Source organism: Mizuhopecten yessoensis, unplaced genomic scaffold (assembly GCF_002113885.1).
Source record: "Mizuhopecten yessoensis strain PY_sf001 unplaced genomic scaffold, ASM211388v2 scaffold10919, whole genome shotgun sequence".
Taxonomy (NCBI): Eukaryota; Metazoa; Mollusca; class Bivalvia; order Pectinida; family Pectinidae; genus Mizuhopecten; species Mizuhopecten yessoensis.
In genome coordinates, this window is record NW_018408787.1 from 20,427 (window position 1) to 39,843 (window position 19,417).

General features: G+C 34.9%; 1 protein-coding gene across 6 annotated transcripts in view; it reads right to left on the minus strand.

Moving 5' to 3' along the window:
- LOC110463646 overlaps positions 1 to 19,417 on the minus strand; it is a 29,947-nt gene that overhangs the window by 4,441 nt on the left and 6,089 nt on the right. For 2 of the 6 annotated variants that reach the window (XM_021518434.1, XM_021518436.1), the window contains exons 2-7: positions 14,290 to 14,820; positions 7,816 to 7,903; positions 5,864 to 6,009; positions 4,878 to 5,187; positions 4,101 to 4,199; positions 86 to 186 (exon numbers count right to left, since the gene is read on the minus strand). In XM_021518434.1, the coding sequence (XP_021374109.1) occupies positions 86 to 186; positions 4,101 to 4,199; positions 4,878 to 5,187; positions 5,864 to 6,009; positions 7,816 to 7,903; positions 14,290 to 14,419 (874 nt within the window). In that variant the 5' untranslated portion in view covers positions 14,420 to 14,820. Of the gene's footprint in view, positions 1 to 85; positions 187 to 4,100; positions 4,200 to 4,877; positions 5,188 to 5,863; positions 6,010 to 7,815; positions 7,904 to 14,289; positions 14,821 to 15,438; positions 15,786 to 16,954; positions 17,192 to 19,417 lie in introns of those variants that run through there. The other 4 variants (XM_021518433.1, XM_021518435.1, XM_021518432.1 and 1 more) reach the window with 4 other exon arrangements.

Here is a 19,417-nt window from a genome sequence, read left to right on the forward strand (position 1 = left end):
TAAAGGGCACTCCTATTTGGCATGTGTATTATTATTCCTATAACAAACACTTGCTTTGGATACACGCGAGAAACAGGTAACTCACCGACAATTTCATTGGCTCCAAGGAGACACATGGGATACTGCCTGTGCGCGATTCGTTTTCTCTTCAACGTTTCGTAGGGTGAGTAGTTCATTCCGTAGTTTCTAGAATGAATTAAGAACAAAAACCTTTACAAGGAAAAAACAAAATACTGCTTGTCCTCACAACTCCTCTTCTACATAGTGTTACATGTAAGCATACAATTCGTATTGTGTTTTATCTGCATATGATAAAAATGCTTGTTTGACACACACGCACCCAAAATTACAGCAAAATTGAAAAAGTGGAAAACATAATATGGAGATAATTCGTCGGGAACAAGCCTTTCAAACCTTTCAAAAAGACGAACTCGGAGAAAATACCAAATAAAAAGAACGATAAAAGGCCCTACTCTGTCTTAAGAAAACATTTAACAGTGTAAAGACCACATATAAATCTCGATGTCGTCGACGTCAATGAAGCTTTTTTCTCAAATGTAGCTTTATCTGGAAAATCCTTATCCTTATAATACTGACCTTTAGGAAGCGTCTTTACACCGTTTAAGTAAGGGACACCATTTTATGATTAAGGTGAAGGGAAACTTAAATCTTATCAATCCTGGAAGTAGTTTCGTAAATTTTATCCCAGAGTTCGGATGACAAATTGAAGTTAAATATCAAACTATGTGAACTATGCGAGTCTGAAGAAACCTGTGCCTGCTGTGGCTTTGTTAATTCAACCTTTGTGGATAAGTGAATAGTTCTTCTGATTATCTTAAGTCTAATTTTAATGTATCTCCTAGTCATTGAAATTCAAGATATTTACAGGCTCCTAGCTTTCATCTTCATGCCTGATATACGACTGCATCTTAACAATTACCTACAATAAACTCTTAATAACTCTGTCAAACCTGTCTAAAAAAGTAAGAAATGAAAAACAGTTGGTCATATAGAAAGACATTTTCATGTAGCAAGAAAACATTCTAGGGAATCTTTAAGGCAATTTAAAATGTTGCTAGATATATGGTGGTCTCTAAAGCACCTTGTAATCTGGACTGGAGCTAGACATATGGTGGTGTCTAAAGTACACTGTAATCTGGACTGGAGCTGGACATTGGTGATTTCTAAAGTACATTGTAATCTGTGCTGGAGCTAGACATATGGTGGGCTCTAAAGTACATTGTAATCTGCACTGGAGCTAGATATATGGTGGTCTCTAAAGTGCATTGTTAGATATATGGTAGTCTCTAAAGTCTATTGTTATCTGGACTGGAGCTAGATATTGGTGATTTCTAAAGTACATTGTAATCTGTGCTGGAGCTAGACATATGGTGGAGTATAAAGTACACTGTAATCTGGACTGGAGCTAGGCATTGGTGATTTCTAAAGTACATTGTAATCTGGACTGGAGCTAGGCATTGGTGATTTCTAAAGTACATTGTAATCTGTGCTGGAGCTAGACATATGGTGGTCTTTAAAGTATATTTTATCTGAGCTTGAGCTAAACATATGTTGGTCTCTAAAGTACATTGTAATATGGGCTTGAACTAGACATATGTTGGTCGCTAAAGTACATTGTAATCTTGGTGCTGGAGCTAGAAATATGGTGATTTCTTAAGTGCATTGTAATATGGACGGGAGCTAGACATATGGTGGTCTTTAAAGTATATTTTATCTGAGCTTGAGCTAAACATATGTTGGTCTCTAAAGTACATTGTAATCTGGGCTCGAGCTAGACATATGTTGGTCACTAAAGTACATTGTAATCTTGGTGCTGGAGCTAGAAATATGGTGATTTCTTAAGTGCATTGTAATATGGACGGGAGCTAGACATATGGTGGTCTTTAAAGTATATTTTATCTGAGCTTGAGCTAAACATATGTTGGTCTCTAAAGTACATTGTAACCTGGACTGGAGCTAGAAATATGGTGGTCTCTAAAGTACTTTGTAATCTTGGCTGGAGCTAGATATATGGTGGTCTCTAAAGTGCATTGTAATCTGGGTTGTAATCTGGACTGGAGCTAGACATTGGTGATTTCTAAAGTGCATTGTAATCTGGGTTGTAATCTGGACTGGAGCTAGGCATTGGTGATTTCTAAAGTACATTGTAATCTGGGCTGGAGCTAGACATTTGGTGGTGTCTAAAGTACCTTGTAATCTGGACTGGAGCTAGAAATATGGTGGTCTCTAAAGAACATTGTAATCTGGACTGGAGCTAGACATATGGTGGTCTATAAAGTACATTGTAATCTGGACTGGAGCTAGGCATTGGTGATTTCTAAAGTACATTGTAATCTGCACTGGAGCTAGATATATGGTGGTCTCTAAAGCACCTTGTAATCTGGACTGGAGATAGATATATGGTGGTCTCTAAAGGACATTGTAATCTGGACTGGAGCTAGGCATTGGTGATTTCTAAAGTACATTGTAATCTGTGCTGGAGCTAGACATATGGTGGGGTCTAAAGTACACTGTAATCTGGACTGGAGCTAGAAATATGGTGGTCTCTAAAGTACATTGTAATCTGGGCTTGAACTAGACATATGTTGGTCACTAAAGTACATTGTAATCTTGGCGCTGGAGCTAGAAATATGGTGATTTCTTAAGTGCATTGTAATATGGACGGGAGCTAGACATATGGTGGTCTTTAAAGTACATTTTATCTGAGCTTGAGCTAAACATATGTTGGTCTCTAAAGTACATTGTAATCTGGACTGGAGCTAGACATATGGTGGTCTTTAAAGTACATTTTATCTGAGCTTGAGCTCGACATATGTTGGTCTCTAAAGTACATTGTAATCTTGGCTGGAGCTAGAGATATGGTGGTGTCTAAAGTACATTGTAATCTGGGCTGGAGCTAGATATATGGTGGTCTCTAAAGTGCATTGTAATCTGGACTGGAGCTAGACATATGGTGGTGTCTAAAGTACATTGTAATCTCGGCTGGAGCTAGACATATGGTGGTCTCTAAAGTACCTTGTAATCTGGACTGGAGCTAGACATATGGTGGTGTCTAAAGTACATTGTAGTCTGGGCTGGAGCTAGACATATGGTGGTCTCTAAAGTACCTTGTAATCTGGACTGGAGCTAGACATATGGTGGTCTCTAAAGTACATTGTAATCTGGGCTGGAGCTAGACATATGGTGGTGTCTAAAGTACATTGTAATCTGGGCTGGAGCTAGACATATGTTGGTCACTAAAGTACATTGTAATCTCGGAGTTTCGATTTTAGCTAAACAGTTGAGTGGTATTTAGATCAGTTTTGACAGTAGCTAGACAGTAGAGTGTGTTCCTAGAAGCAATTGGGACTGTATCTAGACACTTAGGGGGTCTCTTAGGCAGTTTTGGCGCTAGCTAGACAGTTGAGTGGTCACTCAGGCAGTTTATAATGTGGGTGGTCTCTAGACAGTATTTCACATTCAGGTTGTCTCCATGCAGATTTGACCTTATTTCTGTACAGTTGGGTGGTCTGTGTGACATTTTTAACTGCCTATACTCTCACTCCAAAAAAACAAATTGTGTCAAACATGTAAAAAAATACATTATTTAGGTCAAGTACATAGAATATATATCTCATTGTGTCCTTCCATCTACAGCTAAGCCGTAAAGTAAAAGCCGTAAAGTATAATTGTGTCTTGATTTAAAAGATATTCATCATATTAAACAGCGGTTTATGACGTCTTAATGGTAATCAATTTACAGACACACTTCACTGTTATTTGTATACGTGTCTGCCTATCCACACGTAAATGCTCTTTGAATACGAGACCCGTACTTGACCTGCCTTTTAGTTCCACTTTTATTTCCGAACGCCATAGTTTATATTGCTCGGCCCGGCGAGGACATTGTCCGATAAAAGTATTAAATATCTATCTATCTGCCTACCAATAGATAACTTTGTCGATTCGTATAAAACTGGACATCAAACAGATTCTAGCTCTCTAAATCCGAAATCGAAATATGATAGAATCGAGAGTTTACATGAAGTCTGGTTGAGCCCAGCTCTTTTGGTGGCTATATATCCCTGTGTTATACTCACGGTGGAAGCAGTTCCGGTAATAGTCGCTCCATCTCCGCCCATAGTTCTGGATATTGATTTCTATGACTTCCCTGATCAACAATCACTTCCGCCTCTCCACTGGAAAAAATGTCAACTTTTATTTTATATTTTTAGCTCAAGAATGCTTCTTGTTCTTTGTCGCATTGCTTTAACATTGATCCGAATGTCGACTTGCGTTATTAACCTACCATAGCTTGGGAAGTTACATGTATATGAGTTCAACTAGTTTACATGACAAAGTCAATTATATTTCTTACTTACAAAGAAGGTGCTATATCTGTTGTCAGTTCTATGTATTAACGTTTATATTGTTTTATTGATTTATTAATTTTCAATGATTTTTAAGTTCACCTGACAAACATCACAATCCTTTTTGAAGGCACACTTGCATTATTACATTTGTATCTCTCATCTTACATAAAACGTAGTCTCGTTTGGAGAAGCCACAATACGTGGTTTCACAGAGAGAATTCATATCAGTGAAATAAATCAAATGTCAAACTTGTAGACATCAATCAATATATAGATATAATATGGTAGGTTTAATCTATTTTCCGAAATTGGTAAATCATACTTAAAAATATACTGCCTTTATTATATATAATCATAACTTAACCATCATCGTTATATAACCTCGTGTGTAACATGACGTCAGTACATATGTTACAATAAGTAGTTAGATTCAGAGCATAAGAGAACTAGAAAACAAGTGATCATTGTCGTACAGAAAAGCACGAAAGATTTAATGTTTCAGACCTCCTTATAAAGTAAACATTGTCCACTTCCTGTCTCTGCTTTGTAAGCCGACAACCGTACTGGAAAGTGTCGCTCTTCAATGATATCGCCATTGCTTTTCTCTGTCGGGACGTCCATTGTTCAAACAGTGGGTTGCTTTCTACAAATTCTGTCTTCTCTCGGAACTCCTTCTCCAACACGTCTCGGACTGACCGGTTGTAGAGCGCTCGGTCAATGACTAGAAGTTCTGAATTTGTGTCCACTACCACACTAGCCGTCCGTATACAGTCTTCCTTTATAAGTGCTATCTCCCCGACTGTCTGTCCGTCCCCTAAAACATATCAACAGCGATAAGGACATCATTAGACCGAAAACCCTAATTATATGATAGTTCTTTGAAAAGTATTTTTAGGTGAAAATACTTATCACAAATCAGTGCACTTTTTTATCAGAAACTGATTTGATCTAATAAACTACTTCGTTGTTAGTGTTTAATGTATATAATGCTGTACATTATGTAACCATGTGATTCAATATAACTTCAACTCGTGAACTCGGGACGTCTACGTAAACGTTCACCGTTCGTGTTATCATATCGGTTGTATGTCTCGAAATTTTAACAACTTTTATAGGTACTTTAAGGTCTAGACTGGCCACCGTCTCTAGAATATTAAATAATTAAGAAAAAACTAACTCTAATAATTTTGATCACTTGGATGTCAAGTTCTAAACTAGGGGGAGATAAGCTAGTTGTAAAATGCAGTCGAGAAATTCTTCATAAAGACTTAGGGGCTGGTGGCCAGTCTATTTAAGGTCTTGTAAACATATTTAGATATATGGATTTTCAATCGTCAAACATTAGAAACTATAATAATCACACTAGTATTTGTCCCCTAGGTCGTAAGCCTAAACCCGTACGTTTGATCTAATTGGTTAAAATAAGCAAAGCGATAATTCTGTAATATGTTTAGGTATATGAAAAAGTTGGTTGTAAGAAGCAAACTGACCAGATGTCCACACGTGTTGTCCGAGCGCTGACCTTTCCAGTTTGACCTTTGAACAAACTCTCTCCACATGTTGACGTATCTCCTGTTCGTTTTCCTTGTCGTGGTAGACGTAAATAGATACCTTTCCCTTCAGAATGATGTATAATCTACAATCAAACGTGTCAAATATACCGCTTTAGAACAGAATTTAAACGAGTCAATTATACCGATATAGAACCGAATTCAAACGAGTCAAATAAACAGCTATAGAACCGAATTCAAACGAGTCAAATATACCGATATAGAACGGAATTCAAACGAGTCAAATAAACAGCTATAGAACCGAATTCAAACGAGTCAAATAAACAGCTATAGAACAGAATTCAAACGAGTCAAATAAAGAGCTATAGAACCGAATTCAAACGAGTCAAATAAACAGCTATAGAACAGAATTCAAACGAGTCAAATAAAGAGCTATAGAACCGAATTCAAACGAGTCAAATAAACAGCTATAGAACCGAATTCAAACGAGTCAAATATACCGATATAGAACCGAATTCAAACGAGTCAAATAAACAGCTATAGAACCGAATTCAAACGAGTCAAATAAACAGCTATAGAACCGAATTCAAACGAGTCAAATAAACAGCTATAGAACCGAATTCAAACGAGTCAAATAAACCGATATAGAACCGAATTCAAACGAGTCAAATAAACAGCTATAGAACCGAATTCAAACGAGTCAAATATACCGATATAGAACCGAATTCAAACAAGTCAAAAATACCGATATAGAACCGAATTCAAACGAGTCAAATATACCGATATAGAACCGAATTCAAACGAGTCAAATGTACCGATATAGAACAGAATTCAAACGAGTCAAATATACCGATATAGAACCGAATTCAAACGAGTCAAATAAACAGCTATAGAACAGAATTCTAACGAGTCAAATATACCGCTATAGAACCGAATTTAAACGAGTCAAATATACCGATATAGAACCGAATTCAAACAAGTCAAATATACCGATATAGAACCGAATTCAAACGAGTCAAATATACCACTTTAAAACAGAATTCAAACGAGTCAAATATACCGATATAGAACGGAATTCAAACGAGTCAAATATACCGATTTAGAACCAAATTCAAACGAGACAATTGTATCGCTATAGAACGGAATTCAAACGAATCGAATACTGTATAACATGAACTGTTCGTTGTTTATAAACATTCGTGGTGTTTGTGGTTACTATTGAACCACGAAAATAAATACAAACGAATTTGGATGATATAAGTGTCTACTGTTTGTTAATATAGGATATCAACGAAAGATTGTACCATGAACACGATCTAAATGGCTTCAAGCCACGAAGGAAAGAACCCACGAACATTTCGTGTTATACAGTATACCGTTGCAGAACATCTAATTAAAAGGAGTCATATATACCAATTTATCGAACAGAATCAACACGCGTCAATATACCGATATAAACCGAAATTCAATTGAAGCAAATATACCAATATGGAAATGAATTCCAATGACGAAAATGCTATATAGCGGAGAATTCAAACAAATCAAATTTACCGCTATCAAACATAACTCACACGAGTTAACTATGCAGCGATAGGGGAAAATAAAAACAACTAAAATATATCCCAATATGGCCTCTACTACAACGAGTCAAATTTAATTCTATAGAACAGAATTCACACAACGTAGATATATTGTTGAAGTACGTAATTTAAATATACATCTATGTAACAGTACCCGAACCCGGTTAATACACCACTATATGATAAATTGCAAACAAACTATTAAAGGTACATACTCTGTTATTTGTTTAGATACATTGTAAAAAAAAAGGGAATATATTGCACATCTTTAACACCTCAGGTATAGTACCACCTAGTTGAACACTCATTCACGTGCAATAAAAACCCATTTATGACCAGATTTTGGTGTACCTATCTCCGTTCTCTCCTTGCTTAATGATGACGTCATCCTGCCCTTTCTTCTCGAACACACAATGACGGATGACGTCCTTGAGGATATCTGGAAAGACATCAGAAAACGTGACACATGAATATGGTTTCTTCGATTTTGAGATTGTGAACAAAATTTCCAACCGATATAACTTATAACTGCACCTGGTAATATTTATCTAATTTGAAAATATTAACTACTAATTCTAGTAATTTTCATAGACGATGCGGCCCACAAAATTGTTTCTGATTTTGATGCTGTCGTGGATGGCAACATTGGTACAGAGTAGGCGTAGTGATGTAAATGTCCGGAGTTTCATTTTAGATCTATTTTTCAAACGTTCAAACTCAACTCTAATTATGTAAAATGCATCGCAATATGTGATTTTCATTGAATACTCTAATAAAAGGGACTTAAGCAAATATCTCACAATAACGACAGTGGTAATGAAACTGTATAATTTTGTTGGTACACCTTATCTTAATCGTGAATGTATAAGGGAAAATACAAGGGAACATGGGATCCAACGATCACTAGTAAATGTTCAGTGACGTTCTACGTACCCCAATTGAATGATTCCTTAATGGAATTCACTAGTCCGGCCATAAAAGTATGATATTTTTACTCATGTACCAGTCAGTGTTCATAGCAGACACTGAAATGACGACTGTATACTTTCTGCAGCGTAGATTGAAGTGTTTCCGTTAGAAGTTAGAAAACCCTGTCCACGTAACGTATCTTTGTTTAAAAAAGAGAAATTTTGGTATATAGGTCATTGACCGTATTGTATTAGAATACATTATACACGCTATTAAAACAGCACCACAATTATAAATATAACACCACTATACTATCAGAAGGGAGTCATTCATAATGGTGTGTTATATAGCGATGATTATCGGTAATTCAGTAAAACTCATACCATTTTGTCATAAAGCTTTTCTTAATATAAAATATTCAAAAAATATTGACATGATTGTAAATTAAATCACAGATATTGAGCGTCCCAGCCATTATTTGAATAAATTGTTATGTAAAAAAATCGTGAATAATACAATATTGGGAAACGGGGTTTAAAGAGATATGGTTCGCAGGTATACTTCCTGTGTATAATAATGAAAGGAAATCAAAAATACCATTTTTTAAATAGTTACGCTTTGATATATCGGGCAACATTACGCTCCAACGTTCCAAGAAGATTATCGGATGGCCAAACACTGCATACCGGGAACGTTTGCCCGGTCAACCTTTCCTCCTTCGACGGTGAAATCAATATTCACCCAATGTTAATTTCGCCCTTTACATTGAAATACAATATGAATTGTTATTGTTATATATATGTTACCTACTAAAATTATGACAAATGACAAATTCCGCCTCAGTACGGAGGCCAGAAATGGCGACAATTAAACTGCAGCGAACAATTCCCGGATTAGATGATGTTGATAGCAGTAATGTTTTCTGATAGGGCAGTATAAGTAAGGTTCCTTTTGATGTACATGAAGGAGACAATGCATCACTATGTCTGATGATTCACAGACGTGATATTTGGACGATTTATTTAGATTAATGGATGCCTTCACCTAACTACTCGAGCACTACGCTTTCACAGAACATTAACACTACCAGCACACAGTTCCCTCGGAAAAGGTCCTTATAAAATAAAATTACAACTGTCAGGATCATAAACCTAAAGCTGTTATGATTAAAATAGTAAAACTATTATATAAAGTGGTAATTTAAGTGTACAAATTTACATACAATATTGTCACAATCAAAGTGAGCAATTCTTATTTGGCGATAAATTTCATGGAAATTGTTGTGAATCATTTTTGTTAGGAATATGTTTAAATCTAATTGATTTTCATAACACAGATAGTTAAATACCATAAAATGCAGTTTAAAACCATCTGATGTATTTGCTTCTAGCATACAACCTAGTTGTACTATGAGATAAATGACTCTTAGTATCGTCATTCTCGTGAAATATCTATTTGCGGAATAACTCACGAGAAAAATGTGTAGCAAGCAACCAAATATAAAAATTATATCTGTATTAGCTGATTATAAATGAACATGACCTAATAATCTGAACATTGAACCTATACAATTTGGTAATATACTATAAATGAATTACACCGTTCAGCTGTGGAGTAAACGGTGGTGTTAGGGGCCAAAAAGTTGGAATCAAAATAGGTCTAAAGTACTGTTGACCAAACTGGGAGATGAAAAATAAATAAAATAAACATCCTTAATGACTAAGAGGTCTGAAATAAGAATATTATTGAGCAGTGCTTTATCGATCCATTTGGTAACGCCATCAGTCGTCATGCATGACGTCATAATTACGCCACTTCAATAGTCTGAAACATCTCATAAATGACAGCTCTAAAGAGTATTTGTTAAGAACTGATTTGTGTTTGAATAACACGTAGTAAAATACACAGGCGTCAGACAGATGAACTAAACCTTTAAGTACACAGGCTTACGACAATAAAGGATCTTTAACAAAATGCATAAACTGGATATGTTATTAACTGAAGATTTTACGTTTTCAGCAAATCATAAATCCGCAAAGAAAAACTGATCATCAATGTTATCAATTAAGTTTACTTCAGACATCAATAGATGTTAAAAATAAGCCTTCATTTGGGATTTAAAATGTTAAAAATATGTCGGGCATTGTTCGGAAATTTTCATGTGAATATCGTATAAAATGCTATGTGGGTCTATTCATAAATCCCCAGTATGTGGTATGGTTGTCAACGATTGATAACCAAGTCAACAACATCATATGAATTAAATAGCAATAGATTTCAGACATATTGATAATAGAATTGTAGTTTATATCTATAGTCGACATCAACATGTAATCAACGGGCTGTTGGTTTGAATAAAAGGCTATGCAATGCCGCCTCAACCTCCGATATGACGGATTACCAAGACAGGTTTATACCAAGAAGATATCGTACATTAAATAACAGCATGATACTCTATATAAACCTGAGAACTCGTTTTCTAAGCCTTAGAGTGTTAAGTAGATTCTGACATTTTAATCGGTAATCTTACATCCTGTACTTACTACTGATATAAGTAATGCTACTGAACTAACTCAATTTATTAAAAGAATAACATTCATATTTACTTAACCTATCATTAATCCATAATGTATCTATTAAGTTTCAATGGTGCAATCACGTGTGGGTTTGTATGTAACATTCATCTTTCGAGGTACAAAGTGGTAGACTTTACAGGCAGATTATTAAGTTATCTGTTTGAGTTGTGGCATGGTTCATTTTATACATATTTTACATGTTATTTAATTTAGAATGACTAGTACTCCTCTATTTTTTAAATTCATTTTAAGGGGTTTTACGCAACTGCCTCTCTGTCTCAACATTGGTTCTAGACTATTTGGATTTCAAATTTTTTGGTCATTAGTATCACCGATAGATCCCAGAAGAATGAATCAGTATACTTCATTTATGGCTTACTGTGTTTATTATCATTTTATCTTATTGTGATAAGATTCACATATATATTTCTTTAAGTACAGCAGACAGAATATCCTTACATCCCATACTACGTTAACGCGAATGAAATATATTTATAACCAATGACACGAACCGACTTTAAATGCCATACGGAGAGACAATTACCAGATAACATTGATAGTGTACTCTCGGTACCACATGTGACACTCGTAAGGATGTATCTCGTTAAACCAATGAAAGAATGCTCGTCACCAGCGATCTCAAACACAGTGAGCATGTCTTTATTCATGACAAATACATTAGTTCCAAAGCTGGAAGTCCTAATTCTGAAGATCCTTAAACTTCCTTAGTGTGGTTACAGTTTATATGATTATACAAAATGTCATAATCTCATTTTTCTGTTTACTTTATTACTCAATATGTTAAACAATACTTAAGTTACCTGTTTCTGTTTTGTTTTATCTTTTGAATCACTGATGAATCCTAATACACAATAGATATGATACTGTAAATGTTTCCTTATTTATTATGTTTTCATATCCTATAACCAGACACTGCTGATAAAGTCTTTTGTTTTTGTTTTTCATGATTAATGCACACACTTTACCCATTATTTGAAATTAACCAGTTTATTCTTAATTAATAGTCTTGCGAAACTCTTCGTTCGTTTCAATAGTAGCTTACGCCAATTTTGATTCATCCCCTACGTTTATTGTAACCTTGAAGGCCACATATACGCACCATGTCCTTCTATTTCTGTAATAGTTTAGACAATTTCGATTTCCAACGTTTTTGTCCTTGGCATCTCCGATTGGTCCTAGAAGGACGAAAAGGTTGTATGATGCATTGTATTCTTCTTTGGAGTACTGCATCAGAATGAGTCAAACACGTTTTGACCGGGAGTGGTACGCCCTTAGTTTTATAACCGAACACACATAACACATTTGAAATGAATACGTAGCGGCTAAGAGGGGCCTGCCTGATATAGAGCACAACGAATGGCATTAGGAACTTAAATAAAGTTTTCAAAATCTATTTTTATCATTGTTTCGAAAGGTCACTCACAAGTATATATCCAACCAGTATTGTTAACCTCTATCTAAGCCCTAGAGCATCAGTGAACACCTCGTTAATGTTAAACTGTCCAATTTACTAGCCATTAATCTCACAATCAATTTCAATGTCGAGCGATAAGGCTTTCATTTCATTCTGCATTACTATGTATGTTAGTATATAATATAAATTAGCTTTTACTAGTGTATGTCCCTGGGTGACAAGAATAACGAGATGACATGATATCGAAGTTTAAGGACCAGTATTATACAGTAATTCAATACAAGTTTCATTTTTACTCTATTCACTTTTATGAAATGTTAAATGTTAATTTAAAAAGGAAGTCTACTGAACCCGTTAAAATAAACTTTATAGGGAAATATATTAAATATGTAAAGTAAACTCATAATGATTTATAATAAACATAGTAAAGTGAACTTCAGGAGGAAGTATTGTGAGCGTTACGAGAAATATATTAAATATGTAAAGTAAACTCATAATGATTTATAATTGGCATAGTAAAGTGAACTTCATGAGGAAGTATAGTGAGCGTTAACGGGAAATATATTAAATATGTAAAGTAAACTCATAATAATTGATAATAAACATAGTACAGTGAACTTCAGGAGGAAGTATAGTAAGCGTTAACGGGAAATATATCAAATATGTAAAGTAAACTCATAATGATTTATAATTAGCATAGTAAAGTGAATTTCAGGAGGAAGTATAGTGAGCGTTAACGGTAAATATATTAAATATGTAAAGTAATCTCCTAATGATTTAAAATAATTATAGTAAAGTGAATTTCAGGAGGAAGAATATTGAGCGTTAACGGGAAATATGTTTAATATGTAAAGTAAACTCATAAAGATTGATAATAAACATAGTAAATGAACTTCAGGAGGAAGTGTAGTGAGCGTTATGAGAAATATGTTAAATATGTAAAGTAAACTCATAATGATTTATAATAAACATAGTAAAGTGAATTTCAGGAGGAAGTATATTGAGCGTTAACGGGAAATATGTTAAATATGTAAAGTAAACTCATAATGATTGATAATAAACATAGTAAATGAACTTCAGGAGGAAGTGTAGTGAGCGTTATGAGAAATATGTTAAATATGTAAAGTAAAATCATAATGATTTATGATAAACATAGTAAAGTGAACTTCATGAGGAAGTATAGTGAGCGTTAACGGGAAATTATTAAATATGTAAAGTAAACTCATAATGATTGATAATAAACATAGTAAAGTGAACTTCAGGGGGAAGTGTAGTGAGCGTTAACGGGAAATATATTAAATATGTAAGAGTAACCTTCACCAGGAACATCTTTTAATATAATTTATTTTGAAAGGAAATATGATAGGACACTACAACAAATTTATCTCAAAACTTCCACTACAATCTAACAACGACTAATAGTAAAGACTACATATTGGTACGATGCGTTTAAATGATTAAAAGCAGATAATAAGAATTATACTAAAGATGTAAAAGTGAACTTCATCAGGTATTATGCTAAACATGTAAAAGTGAACTTCATGAGGAATTATACTATACATGTAAAAATGAACTTCATGAGGTTTTACTATAACCATGTAAAAGTGAATTTATCAGGAATCATACCAAAAATGTAAAGTGACTTAATAAGGAGTTATACTAAACATATTAAAGTGAATTTCATCAGGAATTACACTAAAGATGCAAAAGTGAATTTTATAAGGAAGTGTAATAAACATGTGCAAGTGAACGCAAAAGATTCAAGTAATTACTTAACATGTCATTATGTAATTATAATGAAAAATGGCTAAGCAATTAAACTTAGACATCATATGGAAATATAGCTATATATCCATCGTTCGACATAATGTATTAAACAGATGAAAATAAGATGACAATGCTTACCTTGTTTAAGAGACAGGAAGAGTGGCGACTTATTTCTGAACCATCCAATGAGTTCCTGACAGTCAAAATCTGTCCTATTATCCGGGTCCTTCTCAATCACTGAAACCACCTTCTCGTAGAGAGATGGCATATTGTCTGATCCGAACCCCCAAACAATACAGAATTATTGTACCTAGTGAACCAGCCTAAACATTTAGGTTTCCAAATATGTTGTAGAAATAATGTTTTTGTTCTCGTGTCATCAGTACATCGTTAGCCATAAATTGATATCACGCAATCAGATGATAATTAGTAAGCATTATTTTATAATAACCTATACACATTAGTGTCGATACGTTATACAGAGTTAGCACTGAAATGGAGCCGAGCTGGATTTAGGTCCATTACATAGACTGTCATTGTGTCCGAGTCCCCACGCCAGAGTAAATCACTATGGGTCTGTCTCGGCGCGTCTCCTGGTCATGTGAGAGTAGATCTACTGAGGAGATCCAGACATATCACAGTAAATCTCCAACGTCTCGGACCGGTGATCTACAAAATAAAACAGTCGTAAAGTCATACGTTTCAGTAACATATGATAATTTCCCTATTGCTCCTGTAGTAAAACATAATATACAAATATAACAAATAATTTCATTTCCATACGTTATACATTAAGGATGGGGGAGGACTATTATTAAGATGAATTATAAAAACAATAAGATCACTGCTAATCTATATTTCACGATATGAATATATTCCAGCGAGAAGAGTCGGTTAACAATTAATTGATAAACGATGGACACATATACAGGCAATATGGGTATATGTATATAAATATATATATATATGTGTGTGCATGTCTATTCCTTCATGTACAAACAATGGCTATATATATATGTCTTCATACTTATAGATGTAATACATATACAGGTAAATATGATGTATATTCATATATGTGTATTCAATGGCCACATACATGTACATATGTGTTTATACATTCATAGATCAAAATGAATAGAGGTAAATATATATACACCAAGTATTTGTAATGAACCATAAAAAACGAAAGCGGAAAAAAGTATCAACCGTTATACAAATAAAGAGATTCACACTAACTAAAGTATATATAGTAATAATTAACTGTTCTCAAAGTAAGTTTGATCAAACCTGTGCCTCGTTAGTAGTTCCAGTGTAAAACTCACGTGTTTAGCACGAAGTCTAGCACGAAGTCTATCAGTGGTTCGATCTGTGGGAGAAGTCATTAACAAATAGCATCAGCACTATATCGACAGATACTAAACAAACAAGCATCACTCAGTATAATAGGTCAGAATAAAACCTGTAATTATCGATAGCACACACGTCCATCAGTCTGAGGTTGTAATGTATACCGCAACTCACAAATCCTTTAAGGACCAACTGTAACGCACACTGCGTTAGCGCGTGTAGCTGTGGTGTTTATTGAATACTAATACTTAATCCTTGTGTCCGTTCTCTCAATGCCTTGTACACATCATTCCACCTACAACGTTCCAATGGCTAACAACATCTAAAAGTCCGCCAACAAACAGAATAATTAATAGAATCTGGAGAACTGTACTTCCGGTACTTGATGGCATCAACCATGGTGATCAGGAACCGGTTAAATCATGTTTAATGAGCTTAATGAGAAATTCAGTAAGATTTTCATATAAAAGTTTTCCAGGCATATCTTGAATGATGTTCTACATTTTCGTGTATATTTTGTCAACTGTTACCGTGTTGAACCCCACAACATGTCTGTATTGTTTTCGGTTCCAGAGGTTAACAAATATCAAGGATTCAAATGTTACTCCTTTGTGTCCCCAAGCTAACAGAGGTTGATACACCCCTAGATCCAGAAAGATTTAAACATCTCTGTCTATATCCATATTTCTATTAAAACATTGATTTGTTTTGCAATCAGCTGTTGTCGTCCAGTATACCAGAGTAATTAAGTGTTTTATGTATCACCCCTGCAGCGTCTTTGTTTGTCTTTGAACAACATTGGCGTAAATTAGAAATTCACTGCTCACATGAAAGCCTCGGGATTAAATTATTGATATGCAAGTATTGTTAGCTTGAAACGATACTCAGCTAAATAAAACATTGACACAAACGATGCCAAATTATCAGGTTTTCATACTTAACCTTTACAGACAAAGCTTGCCGTTCGTACATTTTCAATAGCTTTCTCTGATATATCAATTATTAACAAACAACTCCCATACACAGTTAGACAGCAGATGCATATTACATAATCTAAAGACTTTGAAGTTTACATTGCGAAACTTACTGCTGTCATTCCTTTAAGATGTTTGGAGAGTTTATGATGATACTTATCTGAGATATAAATTTGATGTGTCTGACACACGAAGACGGACTCGTCTGAGGCTGACACTGTATTCGTTAACACTACCACCTATTTAATACCTACATACACCAGTACATTACGGGCTGATTATTTGACCATTAGTGTGTCTGAAATAAACACTAAATACATAGTAGTATGATAGATACGATAGCTATTTTCGACCAATCAAAATCATTGTCTATGGACAGGAACAAACAATTAGGCAGTGAGTGTTAGTGAAGGATAACGTAACACGTCAATGGATGCCATGACATAATCACCATGACAACATAGGTATCAATGTGTACTCACCTTCATGACCCTAGCGACGAATCCAAACAGTCATCCTCGTGGTAAATCTTTAAATCCGACTTTGAAAGAATGAATGTGGTTTTTTTTCCTTATTTAAGATCAGATTTCAATTAAAGTTATATTTACTGTATCAATAAGTCTTTCCCGGTGTCAATTTGTTGAAAAGAATCTGTTTTCCTCTTCACTGTATCAAGTCATCTGTAACCTAATTTCCTTCTATTAGATGCAGATCTGCTCTGTTTGTACTTTGAATATGGAATGATATATTTTTCTCTGTCAAATGTTCTTAATCGTTATTACAAAGTCACGTGCGTCACGTCACTGAGGCTTAACACACCTACGGTAGATTTATCGAGCTGAGGTTTATAATGTCTGTCCTTTTCTGATATCCCATAAACGTTGATAATGAAATCGACGAAGCTTTAAATGTGTTCGGTTGACCGGGTCTAGTGATGTACTATAAAGGACCAAGGTAGAGTTCAATCGAAAGTTCGAAAGCACGGTCAATGAAACAGACATCTTTTCTTTAAATGGGTGTCGTATTTCAGTTACTACAAACCCATATAACTTAATTCGGTAAGGTTATCCCCAGTATTATTTAAAATAAAGTACAATGGTATTTACTAACGCGAGCGCGCAATCCCATTAATCAGAAATCACAAAACTTTTATATATAAACTATGCTAATTCGCTTTGCATGATGTGCATATTTTACTCGTGGAAATATATTTTATCTAAAATCTTATTTCTTCCCTTTATGTTCTTCTTTATTAATAAAAAATAATAAGTCAACAGCTTTAATTAATTTTTGAAATGATTCTAGGCCAGTACCAACATGTACATTGTCGTAGCGTGGGGCGATTCTGGCTTGACTTTCCAGTGTATACATATAAACACTAACACCTTTGTTTTTACACATATATTTTACATTTCACCGTTGAACCAAATATCAACACCAACATAGAGAGCAAGATTATATGCCGTGATAGTCATCAATAAACATCCCTCTCCGTACGTCTGTGTACGTACGAAACACCAATGATTGTCAGCACTCTAGCGGCTTCATTCCTTTAAGGATTTTTATCAAACTTCACACAATTACAAAGGACCATAATATATCGGACAAGTTCTAGAATCATGGTTGTCGGGTTAAGGTCAAGGTCACCGTTACTATTTTTAGAAAATCCTTGCCATCGTTCTAGCGGCTTCATTCCTTGAGGGGTTCGGATCAAACTTCACACAATTACAAAGGACCATAATATCTCGGACATGTTTGAGTTTCGGGGTTGTGTCGTAGAGGTCAATGTAACCGCTACTATTATTAAAAATCCTTGTCAGCGATCTAGCGGCGTCATCCCTTGAGGGATTTTGATCAAACTTCATACAATTATAAAGGACCATAATATCTCGGACAAGTTTGAGTTTCAGGGTTGTCTGGTAAAGGTCAAGTTCCGTTATTATTTTTTAAAAATCCTTGTCAGCGCTTTTGCGGCTTCATTCCTTGAGGGATTTGGATCAAACTTCACACAATTACATAGGACCATAATATCTTGGACAAGTTTGAGATTCGGGGTTGTTTCGTCAAGGTCACCGTTACTATTCATAGAAAATACTTGTCAGCGCTCTAGCGGCTTCATTCCTTCAGGGAATTTGATCAATCTTAACACAATAACAAAGGACAATAATATCTCGGACAACTTCGAGTTTCAGTGTTGTCAATCATTTTATTTTATATAATTCCTCTATCATAATACTAACATTACAATTTCTTGTATTATTATTACATTGAAATCAGTCACAAGCTAATTGTATACTTTTCATTTTCCGAAATTAACACCAAAAGGCACCATTTTTATCTATCATTACAGTTAGTCCGGGGACAGAGATGGTTGACCCTGCATTGTTGTATTAAGGTTTTTTTACTGTTGATTTTGGTAGCCAAGGGTCTCTATTTTCAGAAACTGCTTGATGACATGTTGTCACCTTTGAGCATTTTGAGAAATTCAAGATGGCGTCCAAGATGGCCGCCATTACATATAAATGACCATAACTCCCTACCTGTTCATCATAGGAAGGTGATTTTTGTCTCTATACCTAGGTTTTAGGGGTCAAGCTATCCATTAGAACTAAGTATTATGTTAATATCGTATTACATAATGGTAATTTCCAAGATGGCTGCCAAGATGGCCGCCATTACCTATAAATGACCATAACTCCCTACCTATTCACCTTAGGAAGGTGATTTTTGTCTCTATACCTACTAGGTTTTAGGGGTCAAGCTATCCATTAGAACTAAGTATTATGAAAATATCATATTGTAATAGACGGGCACTAATAATTTTGGGTCGATGTCTTGATTAAACCTGTCCTGCTCACCATGATGTTCGTACGGGCTGAGCGCGAAGGTGACTGGCCACTTCATCTGGCAACCTACAAGCAAATGCTACCATACTTCTTTGCTGC